We start from the raw sequence: 27792 nt of genomic DNA, 5'->3' as shown, positions 1-27792 counted from the left end.
GCGTTGTGTGCTATGAGGCTTTCTGAAGTGCAGCCACTGACAGCTGTGGCAGGTAATAAGCCCGCTGTTATTTGGGAAGCCACTACATTCGTGCCCCATACCCCAACGCTAGCAAATGCTGCCATAATGCTAAGATTTAGTCTCAGCTTGTGGATTCTCAAGTGGAGTTTAGCAAATAGTAAATTCACTCAAGATTAATCAGTCTTAAAGGTTGTGATGAACTGTACTTCATTCTCATGAAATCATACTTGTGTAATACCTATTATAATACCCATATTACCTTATCTGAAATGATGTGTAGCTCCTGAAACATGGAAATCACTGGAAGGGCTTTCGGTCGGCAGATTGACGTCATCGTTGGGGCTCTGAGCAAGACCCGTAACCCCGATCTGCTCCAGGGACTGTTTGACCCAGCTTTCTCAAAAACATCTACTGAATTAAAAATAAATATAAAAATGTAAGTATGTATTTCAGTTACAATTCATGTCACCAAATCAGCTGATTAACAGACACCTATTATGATTTCGTAAGTATATAATAAGTCACCCTGTTGATGTTTTACCAAATATTGTTCATTAATTTCCAAACTACATAAAAAGGTTTAGCCACCTAGATGAAAACTTTGAAGACCAGCCTGCATTCCTTTGGCATGATCTGTCTCGTAAAACAAACCTCAGTTTAATCCAACAGGAATTATATACAATAATATAAATATACAATAAGCATTATTCAACAACAAAGAAAAAATAATAAATAACTTGTGCTTAACCAAATGCGCATGCATGTGCTGGTTTTTGGGCGGGAGGGCTGGTTGATGGCTTCGTTTTTGCCCAAAGAGTGGGAATGACATGTGATTTGGAATGTGGCTTTAATGCAATCCCTGCTATGTCTGTACCTGTGCCTGGATGGTCTGAATGGAGTCAAGGAAACAAGAGCAGTACTATACTGCAAGCATGTGTTACAAAATGTTTAATCAAAATATGGAATTCATGCTGGAAAAAATTTCTTTTAGGCTTACAGCGTTAATCAAGGTTTTTAACTGGCTTGTGAACTGAATGATATTTCCCCAACCTTCGTGAGATATCTTAAGGCTACATATAGAATTTTCAATTACAATTTAAATGCTATAGATTAGGGAAACCGAGCTTTGCAAAAAAATCATCACTGGAAAGATTTATGTCATTCGATCACGCCGTTGCAGGAAGTTGTAGTTCCTTCGAAGCGTGACCACAGAGAGTTAGCAGTCCTCCTTAAAGGACATATGGTCAGCTCATGTTTCTACTTGGAAGTCTCTTCCCTGAGTGGTGTCGATAAAATTAGTAAGAAAACAACCACCAGTGCTCCTATATAGAGACGTGAGTTTAGTTGGCAACAAAGTCAAGCCTTTAAGTTTCACACAGCATGAGAGGAGATCGAAATGTCACTGGACATGGACTTGTGTGAGGAGAAGACGGAGAACAGGGTCATGGTATCAGGCAAGCAATCAGTAGGATTCTGCGATAGCGAGAGCCCCACTACGTCGGCCTGGTCCTGGGTAATGCCATTTATTCCACTGGTTTCCACCTGCATGCGAGTTCCTACAGGAAGTGCTGGGTGTTGCTGGGTGACATTGCAGCGTGAAATGAAGCAAGAGCATGTAGCACACTGGGGAGCCGCACCAAGACCTCCATGGCCAGCTTTGGTTCCAGATCTGAGTAGACGTGCGAATCATTGTATTTGTTGCTTGTGCACAAGATGCTGGTATAACGTGTGTAAATGTGGGGCATGATCTTGGAAGGAACATTTTGAAGTGGTATGTGGCACTTCATATAATCTAACATTTCATATAAACTAACATTTCATATAATCTAATATTTCAAGTACTGGAATATTTAACTGGTATTAGGCACTTTGTGTGATCTAACACTTAACATTCAAGGCAACTCAGAGCAAATGAATTAATGAGACCAGAATTGTCATTAAAAGAAACTGTGGGACAGCAGATTTAGTCTCATTTTCTGCAGTGTCAATATTGCTGTGCCATTTAAGATCAGGCTGTCATAGTATAGGTTATGGCTTAAATATATTGCTTTTGGTAGCTTGCCTGCAACGTTTTAACGTTATGCCTAATTTATTTTCCTAAACTGAACCTCCAGTTGTGGAAAACCCAGTAATTATTTTTTACAATAGATGAGGAAGGGAGAGAACCCCGATTTTGGTCATTTTTACATAAACTGTTTGTGTGTATCGTTTATTAGTGCATCATTATTATGAAGAATGGAAACTGTAAAGATGAATTTACAATTCAGTTTAAATGTGCTTCCAGAACTGACATCCATGTACAGCACAAGTTCTTTGACAAGCAAAGAGTTCTCCACGTGACTGAAATTCATTGTAATTCATTGTAAAGGGCACATTAAAACAGGCTGTTTTGCAATCTCTCAGTCAATAAAAGAAATTTCCTCTTGAACATGTCGTTCCCAGCTACCGAGAATCAGCCAATGAATCCTCAGTGTCAGGCACATGCTAATTGCTCTTTACTCCCTGTCAGAGAAGGTCCCAGCTTCTCATTGGCTGAGAGAGCTCATCCCAGACAACTCCCATCTTTTATCTGAGAACACATTTGTATTCTTGACCTGCTGTGCTTGGGAAGCTTCCACTGACATTGCCCCGAAGCTAACTTTGAATATAAGGGTGCAAGAGTGGTGATGCACTGATATACTGCTCACAATGTTTCACTTACATCAGTTGGCAGTATGATGGATGATATTAACTGGAGCTTAATTTAAAAAAGAATGCAATATTAAAGACGATTAGAACATTCAGTAGGCTAAGTCAGTTCTTGTTGGCAGCCGGTTGCAAATTTTTTTTTTATGAAAATACTCCATTTTCATCAAAGCCTAGTATGTTTAAGTAATGATTTAATGTTTGATTAGGTTCAAATACATTTTGTGGTTTGTATTGATTAACAAATGCTGTTTAACAGACCGTGTGGCTGCTACTCATCTTGGGTCTCGGAATTAAAGTTTTTTCTAATTTCTGGAAATGGTAGAGGGGAAATGCATACACACACACATCACTCACAAGTTTGAATTAGTTGCTCAACCTACTAAATAAATCTGTCTAAATCAACATGGGAACATGCAGTGCCATTTCTACAGGCTGTGTCCTGCCAAATCTATTTTAAGTTGTCTGGTATTTCATTTCAGATATCTGGCATCATGCTGAACCACTTAATCTCTCGCAAACACCCCACAATCTAATTTATTATTTCCTTTGTTTATTGGATGAATTCACAGGAAAAATACCTGTGTTAAATTAAAAGATACGCAAAAAATGATTCCCCATTCTGTAAATGACATATTACGGATTAATTTGTATTGACATAGTAGCCATGCAGCAATAACGTATAGCGTGATGTCTTTGTCAAGCCTTTAGCTATTGTGCAGTCATGTTCGGCAACACTTTTGTTGTTGCATGAGAATCATCAACAAATGATTTTACATCAAGTAATAATCGATTTTGAGACTTGATACGTATTTGGCTTGTGGTATCCGTTTGTGCTTAAATGTGTGTATGTGTCTCCATTTGTGTTTACGAAACTATCTTGCTTTGAGTTTTGACAAAAGAATACAGTAGTAATCTGAAATTGATAAAAGCATTACAAAAGGCCACGTGGTCAAAATCAATTGCTATCTTGTGTTTCCTCCACTCAACCTCAGCCCCATAACCATGCTTGATAAATTTCGTTGATGATCCAATAGTAGTCCTTTGAGCACACAATTATTTCATTGTTAGTAATGTGGATGGCTGTACAACTCTGGGTAGTGTGTCCAATAGCGTCTTGTTGTCTATAGAGCAGTATTTTTGAGGTACAGAGAGACGCGCTGCCTATACACTGCATTTAAAATATTATTACTAAAGTATTACGGGTAAAGAAAATGTAAATCAAAATAGAAAACGATAGCGAAATTTGGCAGGACAGTGTGGCGATTTTGTGCTGTCAAGATCTCAGGGAGTAATGCATTTCGGCCGAATTATAGAGCAGATCGCTATGATTCATGTTGTGTTCTGGTTTATCCAAACGTCAGTCTACTTTATGCATGTGTCACTACATGTTGTTTACCCATTACTTCCAGCTAAAAAGGTATTGTATTTCTGATATGTGTACGGGAGATTTAATGAAGAAGCCGGGGAGGGTGGAGGGCATGACGTGGGTGACGTCACTGGCAGGCAAGGGATTTTTTTCCAGGGAAAGGAATTTAAACGGAACCTTAAACGGTTTAGCAGCTACAAGAAAACCATATACATGCAGGAAAAGCTAAAGGCTGAACAGATCATAATGAATTACTGACAAACTTCAGCTGTAATTTTTGTATTTCCGCATTGGTTTATTCTGGATGGCGAGTTCATGAAGTGATTAACGGCCCGAGTACGTATGTATCAGCTTCGTTATCAGTAAAATTAACCATGAGTGGATGTTATACTGTATATATTGTCATGTAATGCAATTAACTGTGGTGTGTGTGTTTGTTGCCATTTATCCCTGTTCATGTTGACTGGTGAAATACGTTCAGAAACGAAAGCATGGCGATTGTTTAAAATTGCCGGTCGAGAAGACCATGTTTATAGTGGTTTAAAACAAGTTCAAATTTAAAATGTTAGGGTTTAGATTGTTTTCTGACCGAATGTTCTTTGGAATGGCCGTACTTGATTCCATAAAAACGGCAGTGTAATGCAGAATGACTTCAGTTGCATATGTATTTCCAGTTAAAGCTTCGTATAAAATACACATATAACTATCATAGGAATAGTCTAAATGAATTTGCATTGTTTCCGTGTATTGACAGCGGTTCCGCTAGTCCATACTGTGCTATCCATCCATCCATACATACATCCATCATTCCATTGTCCATAAGCACCTATCCACTTTAGGTTCAAACTGAACCTAGAGCCTCTCTCAAGACTCACCATGGATGGAATGTCATAGATTTACTATAAATGTAATGCAATGCATTTGGAGACTAACAGATTTTAAATCCATCCCCAGTTGAGTTAACTATAGACCTAAACATACCTGTCTCTACCCTTACAGTGGGGTTTTCAGCCTTTATTAAACCAGAGACCAGAAATAGTTAAGAACAAACAGAGATCAGAGGGTTTTAATGCTTAAACATTTTTACTTTGACCGTGGAGGGGGCCCTTTTTAAAGTTTCTTTTTTTATATGCACAGTAAAACGGTTGATGGTGACAACATGTACCCGTGATCTCCATGGGGTCGATCTCATAGTGTTGTAATGTGAAATGTACTGAAATGACAATGATGGTCTCATTGATTTCAGGGAACACTTGCGGGTCGCGGTTCTCATCTCACGAGGCACTTTTCTGTCTTATCATCCTAATTGGACTGGAGTTGTAGCTTCTGAACTTGAAATGCCCAACACTAGTCTCTCAATTGAACGATCTCCCCACCAGGCCTTACTGTATCTCCACTGACACCTCTTAGCCAAACCTCAGTGGCAAACCAGTTCTTAAGCTTACTTTTATTAAAAAACTGAAGTGTCTGAAGCATTTTACTGATTCATACAATGTTTACATAAGCAAGCAACCCAACGCTGGGTTTAAATTTATGAAAAAAAAACACGCATAAAATTTTATGTTATAATATTTAGGCCTGTATACTGTATCAGTGAAGGAAATAACATAATTAGAGCATGTGCTTATTATGGATTCCCTGCTTTAATAGTAATTACTTGGTTCATACATTATTTTACATTATTTTAATTAATTGGCATTCTGCCACTCAGCTCTGAAATGTCAAATGTCTGCTTGTAGTAAATACAGCGACCCGCTGCTTGTTTGCTCGCCAGCATTAGTCACTTCCTCATATTCTTTTGATTTTTCTACCTTTCAGCTCAGCGATTGAACAGAAAAAAGGAGAAAAATTCTCTCAGGCACTTGCCTGAAAGCCAGACCTTGCAGGAGAGCTCTCAGCTCGGGGTCTAGCTTTATTATAAGCAATCCTGTCTCTGTGAGCAGCAGAAGTGAGGGCAGAGGCCCGGGTGTTTGCTGCGAACACAATTTCATGCAATTATGACAGTGGGTTACAAAAGTAATGTAATTACAGAGGTCTGCGTAATCCGCAATCTCTGATCAGATTTTGTATACGAGTCACACGACAGCCTGTGGTGATTTTGCATCACCCAGGGTTGAGTGCATATCTTAAAATATCTTTTGTAACTTGTAGTTAAAAAATAGCTAGATTTATGTTTTTATTGATTCTAGTTTTACATAAACTATGCCAGTATGTACAGGTGCAGTTAAAACTCTGGACACATCTGCTTTTAATGTATTTGTCTCTATTTTAGCTGTGTTATTCAACTTATAGTAAAAGGCTTTGAGACATATCTAATACTGTAACGACCAGGCGATGTCTTCATTATCTCTAATTGTTCTCATTTTAGATTCTTGTATTTTATGCGATTACAGTAATTTTTCGTGATTTGTACTTGAGTTGTTACTGAGTTATTTGTTCCCCCTCAAATAAAGTGTTGCCCCATTTCCTTGTTCACAAGATAATATTTAATACATCCATCCATCCATCCATTTTCCAAACCGCTTATCCTACTGGGTCACAGGGGGTCCGGAGCCTATCCCGGAAGCAATGGGCACGAGGCAGGGAACAACCCAGGATGGGGGTCCAGCCCATTGCAGGGCACACTCACACACCAGTCACACACACACACACACACACACACACCTATAAGCAATTTAGCAACTCCAATCCAGACGAGACTCGGACCCGGGTCCCTGAGGTGTGAGGCAACGGTGCTAACCACTGCACCACCATGCTGGCCCTTATTTAATACATGACCTATTTCATTTTCAGTAGGTGTGTCCAGACTTCTGACTGGTATTGTACTTCATGATAACGTTCAGACTCGTCAGGTCCCATGACTACCCTCTTCATGATCCTAGCTAAATGAAGGTGCTCATACTTTCCCGCTGCTGTCCCACAGACACAGACCATGAACTACGTGGGGCAGCTGGCCGGACAGATGTTCGTGCAGGTGAAGGAACTGTACCGCGGCCTTAACCCTGCCACCCTTTCCGGATGCATTGACGTCATCGTGGTACAGCGGGCTGACGGATCCCTCCAGTGCTCCCCGTTCCACGTCCGTTTCGGGAAAATCGGGGTGCTGAGATCACGGGAAAAAGTGGTGAGGAGCAACCTGTAGATGCATGGAGAGATGGAAGCGGGTGGAAGGGTGGAGAATTCTATAGAACTACCACAGACTCTCCTCATGGTCTGAAACTTACTCACGACCAGTAGTTGTTTAGTGGTAATTGATTCTTTTTTTTTTTTTTTGAAAAAAGGTGGACATTGAGATTAATGGGGAGCCTGTAAATTTGCACATGAAACTGGGCGAGAATGGAGAGGCCTTCTTTGTCAAGGAGACGGAGAATGACCAGGTATGTGCCCTGGACTCCTACTTTTACTTGAAGGACTACAGAGGTGAAGGCATGTGGTTCTGAGACAGGAATTTCCAGATGACAGTATGCAGTAGTAAGAGTTGCATTTACTGGAAACCAGTTGAGGTAGGTCTAGACTCTACATATTTTGTTGATTGATAAGTCAGTTATTGGTTTGGCTTTATTCACTTCATTAAAATTTATGTTCTTTCAAGGAAAATTATTGTTGGTAATATAACACAAGTGCTGGCAACCATTGGAATGAATAACATCTTGCTCACTTTTATTCAGATTTTCTGTGAGCGAGAGTTAATGATTCAATAGCTACTTACTTATACCCTCTTACTGTAGCTATGTTGACATCCATCGCTACGCTAAAATGAAACAAATGATCTCTGCTCTAAGACATACTGGCCAGTCTGCACTCCTTTATGTCAATAACACTCTATTTAAGGACGGACAGCACACATTCAGGTTCTTACAGAGACTCCCAGCCAGCTTCTCTCTTTATCGGTAGATTGGTCCCGGTTTGCTGTGGTGCCATGTGACAGAACCCCTGGTCTCTCTACTCTGCCGCTTATCTGAAATACCAAATTCTTACCCCTATTCTGCTTCTCTCTCCTAATGTCTTTTTCATCAGCATTTCAAAATGATACTGCAATATTTGAAATACTTCAAATATTTAAAACTGCAGTGCAGTATATGGGGGTTACAAAGGGCTAAAATTAACGCCTTCCTGTATAACTACTGTATGTTTATGTTACTGTTTTTTATAAGGAAGCTTATAAAATAATTTTAATTAGAAATGTATTACATCTATGTTACAACTGAAGTACATTCAGACTTGGGCACCGTTTTAGATTATTGTGAAGTAGTGCAATTGTTTCTAGCATATGTCTTACTACTAAATGCAAAGGTTTTTTGTCCCATCTTTAATGGTTCCCACACTGGCTCTCCATGGATCAGGTTCCCTACCCCTGATTTACAGGCTTGTATATCCAAGCAATATTCAATTCTACTAAGTATAATTCCTTCCACATGCACAAAAATCTGCGAAGCTTCTTTGTTTGGGTTAATAGCCTATTGGGAACAGCCACAACAGAGTCGTGCAATACCTGTGCATCTAGGCTCAACAGCAAATCTCAGCAGATTATCAATACTGGTGCAAGAATAGGCTTGTCCTGTGTCTTATAAGACATTCAGCTTTCCTGCCAAGTCCACTCAGAAAAGTGTCTGTCTAAATGTTGCTGACTATATTTTGTCTTTAAATGTCCCTCTCTCCCTAGTTGTCCTTACTGATTATGCTCGAAAACATAAGACCTGTTTGACTACCTTGAGGGTCATTTCCAGAACTGACCCAAAGAAGATGCATTTTATATAAATGGTACAATTATGGACTATCACAGTTTTACAGAAATCAGTATTTATTGTGCAGTATTCAGTTATGTGCAATAATCTGTTATAATGATCACTTGTCACTCCTGCATTTTATATTACTTTTACACATTGCAGCCTGTCTCTGCGTAATTTATAGATTATTTGCTTCATATTTGTATTGTATCTGCTATAAAAGTCACTTACGTAATCACGTTTTGTGTAATACAACAACAATAAAATTTGAGCCTTGAAAGGCACTTTATACTGTAGTATTGCTACATTGAAACCATCTGTGGTTTGTGAGTATTTTGTTCTCTTGCTTAATCCTTTTTGGCACAGGAGGTGGTGCCGTCCTACCTGGCCACATCCCCTATCCTCTCTGACGGTGCTGTCCTCATGGAGGCCCAGCGGGCTAAGGGCCTGGCCCGCCACTCCGATTCCGGGTCCTCCGTCCACGGCCTGGGCCCCTCGCAGATGATAGGGGAGAATGAGACCCTGAAGAAGAGGAGGAGAAGACGGAGGAAGACCAAAGCTGACAGCATGAAGCGGGAGGACAACGGGAAATACTCTGAGGATGAGGACGTGTTCACGCTCGATTTGAGCTCCGATGAGGAGAAGGAACCGAACGGCGATAGGTGAGTATGGAGAACTGAGAGAAACCTGTCACATTTTAACACCAATCCATTAATAGTTTCTAATGAAGCATTCCTGAGTCCTCTCTGCTGTAGAGACTTACTCTGTTTTCAGTAGCCATTTACGTTTTTCTGGGTTTCCGCATTTTCCATTTTATTTGTTTACATCGGCGGCTAACTTTAGCTCTTGGAGACAACAACTTACTGTCTTGAAAATTGGAACCGTGTTTAGCAGCATTTCTTTTTGCCTAAAGGTGTCGCTACGCTGAGAAAACAAGGTTTAATAATAATATTGCGTCTTCTGGTTTTGTAAACGTTTCAGAATTCTCAGAATACCAGCATGAAAGCCGGGAATTTTTCTCGACTAGGTAGCAGAGCTTATCAGAATGCAAGCTATTCTGCTGAGCTGCCCACACTGTGCTTGTTTTTGGCAGCTGTAGGGAAGGGGGGGTGTGACGAGGCACCGTTTCACACAAACAGAGCTCAGTAGGGTCCATTGTGAGTGAGCTGAATGCCTCCTCGGCTGTAAACAGTAACTCAGCTTGATCTTAGTTAACTTAAATGGACCAAGATTGTTTGGATGCATGTCTCCAAAGTTCCTCCAGCTTTTGGAGAAGACATAAGGCACTGATCAGTGAATCATCTCTACTCTTGCATAATATCTGTCGAGAAGAAAAGCTTGGTTTTCCTACAGTAAGAGACCTGGGAGTCCGTTTGCTTGTGCTTTCTAAGTGTAGTAGGGAAGAAGACAGTCCTTACCATGTAATACTAGCTCAGCTATACTGCTGGCATAAACAACTGTTCCCCTTTGGATTAAGTGCTAGGATGTGTTCCCAGAAAGCAAAGAAATATTGGCCGTATCACAGAAGTTCCATGGCAGGACTTGGCTGTCATCCTTACCCAGCATGTGACTGTCAGCTTATCACAAACCTTTCATTTGTCAAAATGAAGTATAAACACAAATACAAAACGCTAACTTCAGTGTATGCATTTTATCACCAGTAATGATTCTCTGCTGCAGCTTGGAGAAAAAATAAAAAAATGGAGGAATACTGTCTCTGCGGTCTTCAGGAGTTTGTGTCAGTTTGACGCACTTAATAATAACTTAGCCAAGTCTGCAAAAAGTCCCATTTTGTGTAGACTTTCTTTGGAAAAGCGAATGCTAACATCACCTTAACGCTGACCTAAGCTGGAAGACGACCAAGAGCTTGTTGCATGCATTGACCCTGTTTTCGGGAAACTCATTAGCGTAACACTGTGTATTAGCAGCATAGAAATTGAGTTTTTATGTGTATGTTTGTGCCTCTCCAGGGCCTTGATGCATGACGTTCGCATAGAGCCAGGACGTATGGGAGAGCATTCCCACAGCACTTTCAAACAAAGCACAGCGTATCTATGCCCCGAGGGAGACTCCTTTCCTCTACAGAGGTAGGTTTTCAATGTAAAAACTTATTATTTAATGTCATTTACATGTTTTATTTTATCATCGTTGTTGTTGTTCTGTAAAAATGGCCACAATGTCTGTCAGCCTATAATGGACTGGCATTCTGTCCAGGCTGCCCACTATAATGGACTGGCAATCTGTCCAGGCTGCCCACTATAATGGACTGCCATTCTGTCCAGGCTGCCCACTATAATGGACTGGCATTCTGTCCAGGCTGCCCACTATAATGGACTGCCATTCTGTCCAGGCTGCTCCCCCGCCTCATGCCCTGAGGTCCCAGGCATAGGCTACATGCTAGCTTTGCAACCCTGGTTAAATGATCTGAAGATGGATGCCTGGATATGTTGTGACTGCTTACCCCAGTCAGGGTCACAGGAGGTCCTGGTGTAATACCAAGCAGCATAGGACACATGGTCAGGGTTCTCCATGGACAGGATATGGATGACAGTTATACTTGTAATGGGTCTGTCTTTGGTAGTTTTTATGTTCCCAATCAGGTTTACTTTTAGTAGTATTTTGACCATTAAAATTAATCACTGAGTGTGTGTAAACATTCTAATAATATAAAATGTTACACCACAACCTGTTGTGATTGTTTTACTTTTAAGTAGCGGTGGGGAGGGGACAGACCTGCATCATTTGTCATAGAGAAAATGAGTTGATATTTGCTGTGCTCCTCTGAAGCTGCCACTTGAATGAGAGCTGCAAAGAATTAATAAGCTATTGTGTCTGTTTTGGTGCACAATGCTTCCTGTCTACTGCACAGCATTAGTCGCAAAATACCTTTTATCTGGGCTTCAGATGGTCTTGTCTGAATCCTTTTCTTCACTGGAAAAGTACAGCGATGGAAAAAGTCTTTGAACATATACCCTTGAACTTTTCCATTTTAGCAATTTCGTCTTTATTTAGAATCTCAGATACTAGGACAGAATAAGAAGTCATATTTGGTGAGAACGTAGCTGAGCTCAAATACGATTTGCCAAACTGGCCACAAAATTTAAAATGATGTTAGAATCACATTAGCTTCATGAGTATATAAAATACATTATTTGAAAACGTCTTCGGTTATTATCATTTCGGAATGCAGGTTCAGTAGGTCGCTTGAATTTAGTGACTGATAATGGTGGAAGATTCTAGAATGATCACACTTTGCTTCTGTCTCTTTCTTTAAAAAAAACACCCACAGCAAGACAGTTGAGCACAAACACCAGTCACGTGCTCTGGCTATTCGCACCAGTGAGGGGCTGTCTGCCTCATGTCCGCCGCAGTCTTCTCTCTTTCAGCCTCCAGACAGGTATGACATTCACTCCTTCACTCATCACTCTGCCAATAGTCTGTCTCAGAGCCACCCATTGTGAATAGTCTACAAAACATATAGTACCAGTCAAAAGTCTGCACACACCTACTGAACGTCATTTATTTTTCAGCAAGATAATGACCCTAATCACACATTGTGGTTATGTAGTGAGTATTATCTTGTGAACAAGGAAAGAGATGCAGTGCTGTGACAGACGACCTGGCCCCCACAATTTGGGATGAGTTGGATCAAAGAGTAAGAGCAAGGTAGCCATCTTGTGCCCAGAACTTGTGGGAACTCCTTCAGGACTGCTGGAGAAGCATGTGCAAGCTGGTTGAACGAGTGCCAAGAGTCTGCAACGCTGTCCTTGATGCCAAAGGGGCCTATTTTGAAGAGTCTAAAATTTGCAATATATAAAATATGTTGTATTACTTTTTTGCTTTGTGGCCTTGTACTATACCGTGAATAACATGGCTAAAGTAGAGACAATTGCATTAAAAGTAGCTACTGGAAATAGATGTATGTAATGCAAGTGAGTGGTCAACAACTGTAGAGTAAATAATATATTAGTATGTAAAAAAATATTGTGTTAATTGCTATGATTACATCATTCAGTAAGCCATAGATCCTGTTTCAGAGATTTGAACCAAACGCTTTTTTTCCCAAAAACCTCAGCGACTCCTGGTCCTCCACTCCCAAGAGCGACTCAGAGCTGGTCACCAAGCCCTCGGACAAAGAGAAACGGGACAACCCTGAGATGTTATGGACGTGGGGAGAGCTGCCCCATGCTGCCAGGGTACTGCCATAGCATTCACTGTCACATACTTGTTGTCCAGATGAATGCCCTATTACCGTAATAGATTCCACTGTAATGGCATTTTTCACTGTTTCTCCACAAGCGTTATATATGGCTGGTTGCCATATATGTTTTTTGTTTATTTTGTCAGCAAGTGGTCAGAACCCTCCTACACGTGTTCTGAATGCTGTTTATTTGTTTCCAATGCTACATAAGAGTTTTAGGAATGTTATTTTGTTTATAAGATTAGGATTCTTCCATGGAATTATTTATGTGTTTTTTTCCAATTCCTAAGTGTAGGTGCTTTATTGCTTTGCTTTTTTGAAGTTTTGCGTAATCCAGTGGACAGGTCATGTGAATTAATTGAAATTGGGTCAGTTCAGGACTTCCAGGAACTTTTCATGATGGTCTTTGGAAACCATTTTGCAGTAGTTTCATAGAATCATACAGTACTGCTGTAGTGAAATGCTTTTCTACTTGCTTTCTGGATTGTGCTCAAGGAAGATAAGAATAAAATATCTATCCATCCATTTTTACAAAACCAATTATCCTATTCAGGGTTGCAGGGGGTCCAGAGTCTATAGGGAACAACCCAGGATGGGGCACCAACCCATCACAGGGCACACCCCCTCACACACACACATACATACCCCTATGGGCAATTGGTAACTCCAGTTAGCTTCAGCATGTTTTTTGGACTATGAGGGGGGAAACCGCGGTACCCAGAGGAAACCCCCCAACGACATGGGGAGAACATGCAAACTTCACACACATGTAACCCAGGCGGAGACTGAAACACAGGTCTCAGAGATGTGAGGCAACAATGCTAACCACTGCACCACCATGCCGGCCCCCCCTGCATAATATATATAAGACAAAAAATAACATCTACACACAAAGTAACAGCTACACAGATGATAAAAATACACTAAAAATAGACTGCAGTGTTCAGCAGTAGTAAACTGATGATATGGGATGATAAAAGTGCATAAAGTGACATGTTAGCTATGGTCTGTCCTCGTATGAATGAGCTCCGATGTCCTGCTTTTGTCCTCAGCTGTCTTTGGTCCCAGTTGAGGCGGAGGTTCAAACGCCGCCGCCCCCTATGTCTGTCCCAGTGTCTGAGAGCACACACTTCCGGGCCATCTCCGGGGAGTGTCCTCCTGAGGACCCCCCACTCGTCCCCTCGATGCCTGAGGCTAGCGGCCACACAGCCATAGGGCAGGAAGAGGACGGGACCGTCGCCGCCTCCCGCCCACTCTCTGAGCTGGATGAGGTCGGGGACAGTCAGGTGTCCTGGCCAGTCAGCAAAACCGACTCACCCTCCAAAAAGAAAGGTATGATCTACATGTGGCATCAGATGGATTCCAAAGCTAATATTCCATTCATCCATCCATTTTCTAAACCGCTTACCCTACTGGGTCGTGGGGGGTCCGGAACTTATCCTGGAAGCAATGGGCACGAGGCAGGGAACAACCCAGGATGGGGGGCCAGCCCATCGCAGGGCACACTCATACACCATTCACTCACACAGGCACACCTATGGGCAATTTAGCAACTCCAATTAGCCTCAGCATGTTTTTGGACTGTGGGGGGAAACCGGAGTACCCGGAGGAAACCCCACGACGACATGGGGAGAACATGCAAACTCCACACACATGTAACCCAGGCGGAGACTCGAACCCGGGTCCCAGAGGTGTGAGGCAACAGTGCTAACCACTGCACCACCATGCCGCCCCCAAAGCTAATATTGTGAAATAAAATTTATCATGATCTCTTGGGTTTGCTGTTGCATCAGACAAACGGAGTCGACATCTGGGGACAGACGGTGTTTACCTGGATGACATCACAGAACTGGAACCCGAAGTGGCTGCTTTGTACTTTCCTAAAAAGTAGGTCGTTTATAGTATTATAGTTTATAGTATTATTACATCGCATTACGTATTTCAATCGGTAATTAGTTGAAGTCAATTCCGAGAAGGACGTAAAACATTTCTGTGGATGGGATACCAGTTGGTTACATGGCTCTGTAATTAAATTTTTAAATACTAATTCAGCTGAAGTACATGTCCTTGGTATGTGGAAGGAAACATATATGAACATGTTTTAAAATGTATACTACCCACAACCACAGATGTTGCAATTTGGTGTGATTGTGCACGGTAATAAAAAAAAGGTTGATTTTGATTTTAAAATGTGTATCCTGTAAGTATATTTTAAGCTAATGTATATTTCCGGTGGCCTAGGCAACGTAATCTTGGCCAGGAGATCAACAACAGTCTCTTTTTCTGCAGTGATGGGGGAGGTGCTGTTAGGAGTGGCTCTGACTGTGGAGCCAGGAGTGCCAGTCATTCTCCACAGTCGGTTAGCAGCTCTGGCATGGACAGTGGAGTTGATAGTTACTCTGAACAGATAGGCGACCTGCCCTCTGTCGCCATCTCCCTGTGCGGGGGACTAACTGACAACATTGAGATTATCAAAGGTAAACATGTAATGTGACATGTTTGTAACCGTAAATAGTGTTTATTTTTACATTTTAAATATTCTAAGTATATTCAGTGGTCCTACATATTTATAACAAGCTTTTTTTTAAATTGTTAATTGCATTTGTAAGGGATCTTATTTCACTAGTGGAAAATGTATGATGACAGTACAGATTAAGTACATGATAGTAGTATTCGTATTACAAATTAGGCAATTTGACAATTTTATGAAACAAATTAATTGTCCATCATTACTGAGAAACCATTTTTTTGGTATCACAGAACAGTTTGAAGAAAAGGCGGTGTCTTACCATCAGTTTGCGGAAAACCCTGCACTCATCGACGACCCGAACTTGGTGGTGAAGATTGGAACCAAGTGAGCAGTACAGTAGCCCTAGTGCCAGATTGCCTGTGCCTGAATGTGCAGATGCTAAACAGGCCTGTCATTCCAACCTCCAGGTACTACAACTGGACCACTGCTGCTCCTCTCATGTTGGCTATGCAGGCCTTTCAGAAGCCCTTGCCTAAGGTACTTGTATGTTCTTGTGCTGGCCGATACTGCTCAGATGAGGATGGGCTCCCCCTTGAATCTGGTTTCTTGAGCCCAAGGTTTCTTCCCCTTCTTGAGGGAGTTCTTCCTTGCCTCTGTTATCTCAGGCTTTCCCTCTGGGAACTTTGGGCCTGGAACTCCATAATGTACTATGATCCTTGCTTAAAGCGCTTCACAAATACAATTGAATTGAGACAAGTTCTGAGGTTCTATCACTGCTAATACTTTCACTGGGGTTGTGATAACAGAAGCTTTTAAGGACAATATCATTATTATTGTTTTATCGTTATTATTTAAGAGCAGTAGCATTTATTCGTAGAAGGACCTCTTTATTTCGTTTATATGATTTCGTTTTATAGGTTTATTGTAACCATCTCTGTCCCCATTTTTACGCACTTTACACACTCGTGTCTGGCCAGTGTCCTCGGACCCAGGCTGAGCTTCTCAGTGATGTGCATGGCATGACTCACGAAAGCGGAAGTGCAGCAGTTAACATTCCTACGTGAAGCCATAAGAGCCATTGGCACAATTCCTGGCACAATTTGGCTAACCCATGACCCGAATCATACCGCAGCGTAAATAAAATGCATTGTGATGTTTTTGTGTATTGAGTTCCATGAATGTGTTTTTGTAAACTTGTCTTTTCCCCTCTGTTCTGTCCTCTGCTTTTCAATCGCTGTCCTTCCTGTTTTTTATTTTCCCATGTCTTCAGTATTCATGTTTTGGTTTTGTCTGTTCCGCAATGGATTTCCTGTCCTACTGTATGCCCAGTGTATTGGCTTCCCGAACTGTACGTCACTCCCCCCAACTCGCCCCGCCTAGCTTGCTCTGGCTCCTTTCCACTTTTTTAATTTCACCATTTTGGTTGAGTTTCCTTTTTGGTCAGGGCCTGTGTTCCGCTCACTGTAGGCCACAGAGGAGAACATCATGAAGGAGAAGATGCCGAGGAAAGGCGGCCGATGGTGGTTCTCATGGCGCGGGAGGAGCAGCGGCTCGAAGTCGGTACGCTGGGGCCAGCTGCCCGGCGGACATGTGTGGCACACTTCAGAATCCCAACACAATACACTAGGGGGCGACGAGCTTCTGACTCCTCTGGGCTAATGCATCAGAAAGCAGGACAAGTGCTCAAGGAACGTTTTAGAAGGAAGCATTGCATAGCTATTAGGTTAAAATAAATCTACATATTTTATACTTTCAACGTCTCCAGCATGTCAGCTGAATGCACTGGATAGACCGTCATCTTTTATTTTGACAGGAATCCACTGCGGATCAGGTCAGTGAGGACAGAGAGCAGCCTGGGAGTAGTGACCCTATACACAGGTACCGTCAGGCATGTGGAAATGAAGGCCTGACTTATAGCAATTCAAATACTATCGTTAATGCTATGCAAATTCTGTCATTATGCATCCATCCATCTTCCAACGACTTGTCCTGATCAAGGTCATGGGGGGGTAGGGGGCCTAGAGCTAGGGTGACCACCTAATCCATATCGAGGGGAGACACTTTGAGCTAGGATAGGGTTTGCAAACTAACATTTCAATTTAGTCCTTGCTGCGTGCTGATTGGTCAGTCTCCTAGAATCATGCAGGTGTCATTAATGTTCATGTGAAAAAGCTGGTTGAGTCTTTCAATCAAGGAAACAAACCAGTCAAAGGACAAGATGAGCCAAACAATTTAGCCGAGCAATGGAAAACTTTCAGTTTAACTCATAGTGCCCCCCCGACATTGATTAGGTGGTCATCATACCTGGAGCCTATCCCGGACAGCATAGGGCACAAGGCAGGAGTACAACTGTTTGTTTAATTTAGTAGTTTGGTTGAATTATAACCTCCACTTGCTGTTTATAATATAAAGAATTGGTTTTGTTTTGAGTAGCTGTAGTGGCATTTTGACAAATTGGACCAATTAAGGAAATATGGTGAAAAAACTTCAAAGCATATAGTACATAGTTGTCCTGGAGCTCTGCCTGAGAGTGCCGTATTACAAATGTAACTTCCGTAAATGTGTGTTTGTTTCTTGCACACGGGAATAAATGTACATGAGTATCTTATGTTTGGTTTTCTTGCACTTCTTCAGGCATAAAGACGAATCGTCCTCCAGTGATGAGGAACACCAAGGAGCTAAATCCAACCCTTGTTCCATCCAGCCGGAGGCCTCGCTCCCTCCAGGAGGAACTTACTACAAAAAGACGCTTCGTCTGAGCTCTGAGCAGCTGGTGAGGACCACACTTACAATCTGCGTTCCATCATTGCACCTGTGCCTAATTCTTTACGGATGCCAGCCAAGTTATTTACTATAAAACACAAGGAAAGAATGTCATTTAAAATAGATACAATATACATATTGGCATTGTTTATATTAGTTTTTATCTCCTGATCTACTGTGGATTTGTTGTGGCTACAATGCCTGTGAGAATGTCACAGAATTCCAGATTAGTACAGTAACGTTGCCCACTGTCTCCCAGAGGAGTCTGCAGCTAAAGGAAGGACCCAATGATGTCGTCTTCAGCGTCACCACACAGTACCAAGGCACTTGTCGGTGTGAGGGCACCATTTACTTGTGGAGATGGGATGATAAGATTATTGTTTCTGACATTGATGGCACCATCACCAGGTACAGTGATGGCAATGGATGCAAATGCCTCTCTTTGCGTTTGTACTAAAGATGTTTGGCTGAACACTGAACTGACCATTCACTCATGTATGTGGTACATCTCCTGAAGGTCTGACACCCTTGGGCATATCCTTCCAACACTGGGTAAAGACTGGACACACCAAGGCATTGCTCGCCTGTACCACAATGTTAGCCTGTGAGTATAACGTTTCATTCCGTACTGTACATCATTACAGAACACCAGCTTCTTTGCTTACTCAGATACAGCTTTTTGTTCAAAACGAGGTACAAGTTAGGCAAATGACGCATTGCAGACAGGCGTGCCATCTTGGAGAGGACTAGACATAAGAGAAGCTTGGTTGAGTTTCCTTTCAATGCAAAGGTAGAATTATACATGGTTTTGGAGCAGATGCTACACAACAACTTCTAACAAAGCAAGAACCAAATAAGACTATTCAAAGGACAGAAATGCAACATTAAGAACATTCAGGGAATGTAAAGAGGCATCAGGCTAGTAGAGCAATTCATAGCCGGGTCGTGAGGTGCTTCTTGAAGGTGGAGTGGAAATGTAATGACCAGATGTGATTCGGCAGATCATTCCAACATCGGGGAAAAGTTGTCGACTTAAACCTCAGTCAAGGCTTGGAATCCATAATTATCTAGGTCACCTCTTCTCATAGCTCAAATCTTTGTAGTCCACATCTAGATAAATCATACTGTCATTTACCAGGGTATTTTGGTCTTTAATCTTTGATCACGGTCTCTGTATTCCTACAGAAACGGATATAAGTTTGTGTACTGCTCTGCCCGGGCCATTGGCATGGCGGACATGACTCGAGGGTACCTGCACTGGGTGAAGGAGAGGGGCACCATGCTGCCACAGGGCCCTGTCCTGCTCAGTCCCAGTAGCCTCTTCTCTGCCTTACACAGGCAAGTGACCCTGACTCATCAAACTGCTATAACCCTGGAACTTCCACATTTTCATGGTTAAAAGGTCTTTTTTCCATCTCTCTTCAGGGAAGTCATTGAAAAGAAACCAGAGAAATTCAAAATTGAATGTCTGACCGATATTAAGAATCTGTTCCATCCAAACACAGAGCCCTTCTACGCAGCGTTTGGAAACAGAGCTACGGTAAGTGGATTGCACCATGACGACAATAGACCACAGTGTTATGGGAAGGGGTGGAATTCAGCATGATTGTCTTACTGTCCAGTAATCATACTGTGACCTATACTATGTTTGGTTTGAAAATGTTTTGACCATTTTGCGCAATGGTCCTCAATCAGTACATCATTTATGATCTTGCTACACTGTGGTATTTAAATTATGATGATTCAATTTTCAAGTTTCTAATTAAATTTCTACCATGTAATCAAGATTATTTCTTTTGAATGTTTTAGCCAAGTAAAAGCATGTGCAAAAATCCTTTGGTTTCTTGGATTAGCAGGTGAATTGAAATAAATCTTATTTACTAATCTGCTAGTTGTTGATTATTCATGTAGTTCTCATTAACATGTTGTCACAGGACAATCTGATGTGTACGTCTTTTTGATTTGCTATAAAGTTAGACTGTAAAATGTCAGGTATACAGCTGAATTATATTTAGAGTAGTTTACCTTTTTAGTACTATTTTCTATATTTACAGTGCTTTGATATGACATGATCAAGAAAGTAAACCTTACTGTTTGTAAATTCCAAATTATGTGAGATTATTACCAAAATGGTGATATGCAGTCTTATTTGTTGAGATGTAATTTGACTGTTGACTGTCTTACAGGATGTGTATGCATATAAGGAAGTTGGAGTTCCTTTAAATAGAATATTTACAGTCAACCCAAAAGGAGAACTGATTCAGGAACATGCCAAGACAAATATTTCATCGTGAGTATAAAGGAGCCCCCCGAAGGCAACGCTTAGTTATTTTTGGTGGGTTTTTAATGTCGGCACCTGAGATTTAAATTACCGAAAGTTGCTTTCTCATAGCCAGCCGTGTGTCCTCACTTGATCTTTTCTTGGCTGATTTCAAGCTGCCTTTAAACCACGTTTTTCCATTTACCCCCATCTGTCCACACTCTGCTCACTCTCTCTCTCTCTCTCTCTCTCTCTCTCTCTCTCACTCACTCACTCCCCCCCCCTTTTCTGTTCTCACACAAAGGTATGGGCGCCTATGTGACGGCGTCGATCACGTCTTCCCCCCCATCGGCGATGGCGAATTCTCTGACCCGTCCTTTTCTGACTCCTTCGGTCAGGTGGGCCGCAGTGTGGAGCAGGAAATGCAGTGTCCAGCGCAGTGCACTGGCGGTAACCCAGATTCACACGCTGAAGCCATTTGACCAAATGGTCAGGCACATGCATCGGAAAATGTAGGTCAATGTGTGGAGAGCAGCTTTTCACTGACTTACTGGAAAATTGTGCCGTTAAATGAACATATGAACACATGCATGCATGTACAGGCTGTGTAAACAAACCCACGCATACAAACAAAAGACAAACACTGTCTCAATATGTGAGACTTGAGTTTCAGGGTCACATTGCTAGTATCACTTTAGCGTCATCATTGCAGTTGCAAGTAAATTGTGCACATTTGTCATTTTAATTTTGTTCATTACCAAGTTTGTCAATGCTGAGAAATAACTACTCTGTTACATTTTGTTTAATATAGCTATAGCAATGAAAAATAACCTTTAAACGGGATACTGCTGCAATATCTCACAAATAATATGTAATATACTATATAGATGTTCATGAAATTCCTCCATTATCATTTGCAGGGTTACAACATACTCAGTCTTGGCTTGCGATGGTTGGCAGCAATTAACATATCAGTAGCATGCACCAAGCACTGTTACTTTGAGTCTTGTCAAAAATGTGTAGATATAGAGGAGAAACGCTTTTAGTCATTTTTTACTTCAAATGACTTTAAATACACACATTAGCAATGTACAATCATGTGAGTTAGTTAAGCAAGTAGTAAAGACATAATGTACTTGTTAATTTAAGGGAAACTCAGGACTTCATAGATTTTCAAGTCAGATTCAGAGCAATGTTTGCCTGCAGTCTTCTCCTCCTACTGTACATGCAGATGAGTACCTCCAACTGTCATTTAGAATTGTTTTCTGTATTTAAATGACAGCAAGTTACCCAGACGATGTTTTTTCACTGGGTGGTAGCAACACTGACATTTCTAACGTTTCACCAGAATTGATTTGATATATTTTGTGTGTGTATATAAACTATTTCTCAAGCCTTGCTGAGAAAAATTATATCTTTATTTAAATTCATAACGTAATATTATTTCTGAAATAAATTATGAAGCATATGCAGTTTTAAAGATAATTGTGCCAACATGTGACCATAATGGGAACCTGCAGTGTTCACTGTATTTTAGTCAGTTTAAGTTTAATGCAGGGGTCTCCTACTATCCAGTAGGTTTCCCATCATTCCCGGCTTCTGATGAGCCACACCTGTTCCTGATATTTACCTGACAGCTGGTGTGGCTCATCAGAACCCAGGTATGATAGAAATCCTACTGGACGGTAGCTTTCCAGGACCGGAGTTAGAGACCCCTGGTTTAATGGTACATGCAGTTTATTTAGAGAACAAGTAGTAGTAAACTGAAAGCAGAGGTTTTTGAATTTTGGATATTGAAAATTTGGCTAGCTAGTGATTAACTGCAGAGTTGTTTATGAGCTGTTAAGAGATTCTTTGAGTTACTGTGATGTATAAAGCTAGTTGTTTAATATTTCATTCTTATGTCAGTCTTGTGCAACATTAACACACAGATGATGGAAACCCTTGGCAGCGTTTGCATCTATAGCCTTTTCTTGTGTTTTGCTACATGGCTAATAAAGGTAACAATTAGCTGCCGATGGATAGTGTTGTAAGCACACAGTGGGTTACAGATAGTAGGCAATGTTATCTGACCAAAGGGTGACTTTAAATAATCAGTTGAATGCTGGGTTACAGAAGCTCATAGGCCCCGCAAGCCTTGTATGCAATGATCACCTTCCCTGTCTGAGGAATGACCTTGCGAGTCAATGGCCTGTCAGATAGAAGAAGCAGAATCACCCTGTTGTGTGAAATGTGGATTTAGTTTTTCGCTGTTCAAAGCGCACACATACATTTTCCCTTTAACTCTTGAACGCCAGTGTGTATTGCATCCTTGTCGGTATCAATTTATATGTTGTGTGTAGAAAAAGGTGTAATACATTCATTGAGTGTGTATTGCTTATGATAGATGTGCATACCAGATTGGTGAAATCCACATTGTTTTCTGAAATGTACTACTTTAAATGGCATTGGACAGCCATTGATCTTTTCTTTTATCATATTGATACTTGATCATGATTCATTGCATTGTAATAGTAGCTGAGTAGTTAAATTGTACTTTAGATGATCATGTTCCTAGTCATATCATTTACTTTGTTGTTCATTGTTGACTTCTTTATAAATATGTTCATTCATATTTCCCATTTTTGCAGAGCTCAGCCCTTAGTGTTATCTTGCCTGCGTTACTAGCCAGGCCTGCACCTTCACCTCTGTTTTCCATAATGGGCATTTTATTATTATAATACAGATGTAATTATATTTGTCATTTGTAGAAGCACAAGTACAGAGGAATTCTTCTGTTTACATGTATTGCATCTTGCTCACCTAAGAGGGTGATGTTGTTTAAAGTGCACGAACACTTTTTGGGGTTAAGGACTTTGCTCAAGGGGCCAACAGTGATATGATAATTCTGCTGGCCGTGGGATTCAAACCAGCAGGGATAACAGACCGCCAACCCCATAGAGGCACAAACCGCCCTACAATTATCACATTCTTTCTGTGAAAGAGCGGTATAAAGAAAAAAAAAGTCTATTAATCCACTTTATGTTCAGATGTACTTAATTATTGTATTGTGAAATGTTAGATTGTCATATATTTGTACTGTTATTTGCGTCAATAAATATAAGCAATAATTATTTGCAGAGGATCTGGTGTTCCTGTGTTCACAAATAATGGAATTTTTATGCATGTAATAAAATTTAAAGCAAAGGTTTTAAGCAAGCCTATATAAATTCACATATTCCACACTCAGGTTGAATTAACCATGTAAATACATAACATTTACATAAATTTGAGATCTGTAATATTGTGTCATAATTACAGTATGAAGTAAAATGTATAATACATTAAAATACTGGTTTGCTGTGGATTTTTTGCAGTCCAAAAGTGTTAAAATTGCAGTTCTATGAAAAATCTGTATGACTACAGCATTCTCCCATTGTACACTAAGTGTAAGCATTTACTGTGTGTGTGACGTATGAATGAATCTGCTGTTCCTCTCAGAATGTAACACAGCATGTAACCTACACATTATCTTCCACACTCTTCCATATTCACCGTCTTATCAGTGAATCCAGCATCTTCATTTTTCTTTTTCTCTAAGATAGTCAGCTGTAATGAACACACATCAAGTAAGATTACCTTGGCTGCAAAATTGAATTGTATCTTCCGGGACAATGATAATGGTATGTCATCGTACCCAGCTTCTCAACGGCTTCAACACAAACGCTTGGGTACATGTTTTCATTGTAGGTGGCCACAATGATGTACAAGGCTGTCTTCACAAGTATGAGACCGTGTCCATTCTAAAACGAAAGGATGGTGAGAAAGTGATCAGTGTAGTCACGTGTTCAAACGTACATTTTCTGACGTCATTTAAATACAGACGGATGAATACAGACGGATTTGGAGTACACAGAGTTCCTGTCAGCTCTGACACATGTGTAGGATTTGTCCTGGAAGGAGAGACCCCTTTCCCGAGTGACTTCAATGTGCTTGAAACAATCAATAAACATCCGGACCTGTGGAAGAATCTGAAGCAATATAGAAATGCTATAGTCAGTGAATTACGCAATCCAGATAGGTCAAACAGGAAATAACTTATGGACTTCTGCCAATTCAACATGTCTGTTATATTTATTTGTTTGTTTGGCTTGGAGCATTTCAGTCTTGGACATAGTGCAGTGAAAATAATCAAAAACTGAGCTAAGCATTAGCATAACAGAGAAATATTATTGTTTTACGGACTAAACTATTAGCAAAGGTTGCACTGGGCAATGTGTACATTTATTCACAAACTTTTTGTAATGATAAAAATATCTATCCCTATATATTATACATTATGCACCCGTCAAATAATCTGTGACATTTTAATGTAGCTTACGCTTCCACAATTAATAACAATCCGCCTATCCGACAGTAAAAACAATAACACCAGGCTTTCGTAAACTAAATGCTACGTCTCATTAGCAACAAAAAAAGATGTAATACAAAGTACTTAAACAAAGCGTACAGGATATGCTGCACATACTTACATTAAACCTAGCCGACGCTGCGGCTACGCTCGCGTTTTTTATGGTCAAGATTGCGGCGCCTTCTACGTGTTTAGTTCTTATTAGGCAATCATCAATAAAAATTTGCAGCCGATTCATCTTGGAAGATCGCTATTCGGCGAAGATACAAGCCCGATTTTCAGGTTTTATTTCTGTGCGAAAACGAACCGTAAACCCTGGTTACCATGGCAACAACACGGACGCTGTAGTCCTTCAGGAAGGGGCATTAAGAGCCGTGTTTATTTTGTATGCATATAAACTAATATAGTAACCTGCTAACCTACCTGGCACAATACAGAATGTCCCACAGATACATTTTCCTAGTGTTCAGTTCTGATGGCGGGGGAGTGCTACGGAGGAGTGCTACGTCGTTGGGCACAGACTATTTGAGGGGCAGGTGCTCAAAAGTAGAAAAGGGGGTACTCTGGTGCACAGGTTCATGTTCATTAAATAATTTGGGTAAAACAGGCAGGGGAAGGCACCCCAAGCCCCCAGTTCCCTGCTTTTCAACCTGAACCACAGGGGATGATTCCTAGACCAAGCAACATGCTTGAGGTACTCCTCGTATTTAAAAACTGTATTCAGTTAGCATATCATGCTACATCTACATCGCAAGGTCAAACCATAGCAGACACTGTCATCAGAGGTGGATGTTTCAGTTCCAGAAAGTAAAAATTCAGACACAGATTTTCTTTAAAAAATAAACAGGCGAGTGCTGTTACCGCGTCTCTTCATACTCAGCTGGTTGGCTTCGTCTGGGTTTTTACTTTCGGGACTTGAAATGTCAACCTATGAAAATCACATAATGAATGGTAGGTTTTAGTCAGGACATACACAATATGGACAAACATATTGGGACACCCACACCCAATTACACCCACAGGGACATTTATGACACCCCATTCTAAACCCATAGGCATCAGTATGGAGTTGGTCCCCCCTTTGTAGTTGTAATACCTGACAGAAATTTCCACTAGATTTTGGAGTGTGTCGGAATTTTTACCATTCATACAGGAAAGCATATGCATATCAAGACATTTTGGACAACTTTGTGGGAGCAGTCTGCGGAAGGCCCATTTCTGTTCCAGCATGGCTGGGCCCCAGTGCACAAAACAAGGTCCATGAAGAGAGTTCGGTTAGTCCGGTGTGGAAGTACTTGAATAGCCTGCACAGAGCCCTGACTTCAACCCCATCAAATGCCTTTGGGATGAAGTAGAATGGAGATTATGAATGGTTTATATTTAACCATGCTTATGTCACCAATACATTTCTTTGAAGTTCTGTACTGTATAGCACTTCACAGTTTACACATTATATGGTTCAAGGCACTGTTTAATCAATCATACAATCCACAGTAGATACCAGATTTATCCCAACATGGCCCTTCAGGAATCACATGTATGTTAGACAAGTTAAAAGATTGAAATAATACTAATTAATTATAAAAACCCAACCCCCTGCAGAGACAAAAACCTAACACTAGTAATGGAAATCACAGCAGAATAGTGGTGGGTGGGATTTACCAATTATTGCCAGTTACTGCCTGGTCTGGAAGTTAACGAGGAAGCTTGTAAACCAGTCAGTGAGACAATGCACATACTTCCCGCCAATCATTACTCCCATCACTAAATTACATTACACCGATGATCCTTTTAATAAAATGTTAAAAACATGCGATGCTACTTGGCACAAAATAACCACATCTGCTTCTTTCCAAAACATCTGGCATGTGAAATGGGTAAATCTCTCGTTAAAGATGGAGGACAAGCAGCTCAAGTTTGTGCGCCACATAAAACCATAATTCCAAGTTAAAACATTACTGCGACCTATGAATGGCCAGTCATTTGCATAAATTAATATAAATATTACATTTCCAAGCATGCAGTTATATAACAATGATTTAATCTTACATTCAATGATTATCATGTACTGATATAGATAAAAAGCATAAAGACTTAAAAGGAATCTCATTCACAATCCGTTTCAGAAAACCTAACAGCCCACTGACAATTAGTCCAGTTATTATAGGATGTTACAATGTTACTATGGGAATTTACAGAACACATTCACACATTTTAAGACAAATAGTGGAAAAGAGACAATATAAGGCATTTCATAGTTGCATTTAATTCCCTTTTGGAATATCAGTGCAACAAAAATTTTTGCAAATGTGGTAAAAATACTGGGATTTAATGGCAAAAGTAAACCAAAATCCTGAGATTCTCTCACGTCGGACGATAACGTGCAAAAGAAATAAGTATGCTTTCCAAAACTGCACTTTTATAATACTTTCCTTCATACAAATACCTTCGTTAACCTCATATTACTTAATATATATAATAATTTGAGGCCTTCAAACAGACACAGATTTAGCAAAAAGTGCACTAATATTTTACTCAATTCACATTAGTGTGATGGTCAAAAAACAATGACCAGGAAACATAGATTTGTGTTGTTTAGGAACAATGATAAAGACTCTGGACACATATTGTTTTCTGCTCAAACATCACGTCTTCTGATCAAAGAGCTGCAGGTCCAGCCGGATCACAACTTCCCCAGTTGGCACCTCGTGCAGCAGCAGCCGACGGTTTGACGGCCCCTTGTTCTCAAACTCCTTCTTGATTGTTGCCACAGGAAGTTCCGCACGACCCAAGAAATCTGTGGAGGGAAGTTCAGAGAAATTTCCACTGCATCCTGAAAAAACTGAACATACAGAGAATAAGGTGAACACTGAAGATACCGTTCCATAAAGTGTGCGGGTAGCAGC

At 40.8% G+C, this 27792-nt stretch overlaps 3 protein-coding genes across 10 annotated transcripts in view; 1 reads left to right on the top strand and 2 right to left on the bottom strand.

The window, feature by feature from the left end:
* Positions 1-1314: 1314 nt before the first annotated feature.
* On the top strand, positions 1315-23609 carry lpin1a (lipin 1a). 6 transcript variants are annotated; one of them, XM_048973904.1, is made up of 21 exons: positions 1317-1534; positions 6999-7199; positions 7357-7452; positions 9169-9464; positions 10773-10889; positions 12092-12199; positions 12878-12998; positions 14056-14335; positions 14797-14890; positions 15293-15480; positions 15764-15857; positions 15941-16010; positions 16941-17033; positions 17287-17351; positions 18108-18246; positions 18496-18644; positions 18754-18840; positions 19422-19574; positions 19662-19776; positions 20423-20526; positions 20801-23609. In XM_048973904.1, exons 1-21 carry the CDS (start codon positions 1418-1420, stop codon positions 20976-20978), a joined length of 2865 nt encoding a protein of 954 aa, XP_048829861.1. In that variant the 5' UTR covers positions 1317-1417; the 3' UTR covers positions 20979-23609. The 6 variants fall into 6 exon arrangements, with proteins under 6 accessions (XP_048829864.1, XP_048829861.1, XP_048829863.1 ...); XM_048973906.1 differs by lacking the exon at positions 1317-1534 and adding an exon at positions 4151-4415; XM_048973905.1 differs by lacking the exon at positions 1317-1534 and adding an exon at positions 4152-4411.
* Positions 23610-23627: 18 nt separating this feature from the next.
* On the bottom strand, positions 23628-26200 carry pfn4 (profilin family member 4). Of its 2 annotated transcripts, XM_048973911.1 has the most exons (4): positions 25008-26200; positions 24375-24506; positions 24173-24278; positions 23628-24084 (listed from the first exon to the last, which is right to left on the bottom strand). In XM_048973911.1, exons 1-4 carry the CDS (start codon positions 25122-25124, stop codon positions 24056-24058), a joined length of 384 nt encoding a protein of 127 aa, XP_048829868.1. In that variant the 5' UTR covers positions 25125-26200; the 3' UTR covers positions 23628-24055. The 2 variants fall into 2 exon arrangements, with proteins under 2 accessions (XP_048829868.1, XP_048829867.1); XM_048973910.1 differs by having other exon boundaries at positions 23628-24278.
* Positions 26201-26336: 136 nt separating this feature from the next.
* Positions 26337-27792, bottom strand: part of itsn2b (intersectin 2b) — a 37610-nt gene continuing 36154 nt past the window's right edge. For both annotated transcript variants that reach the window (XM_048973903.1, XM_048973902.1), the window contains one exon: positions 26337-27683. In XM_048973903.1, the coding sequence (XP_048829860.1) occupies positions 27532-27683 (152 nt within the window). In that variant the 3' untranslated portion in view covers positions 26337-27531. The remainder of the gene's footprint in view (positions 27684-27792) is intronic.

This window comes from Brienomyrus brachyistius, chromosome 14, assembly GCF_023856365.1.
Source record: "Brienomyrus brachyistius isolate T26 chromosome 14, BBRACH_0.4, whole genome shotgun sequence".
NCBI lineage: Eukaryota > Metazoa > Chordata > Actinopteri > Osteoglossiformes > Mormyridae > Brienomyrus > Brienomyrus brachyistius.
Note: the sequence above shows the minus strand (reverse complement) of the source record. Positions and strands in the feature narration are given on the sequence as shown.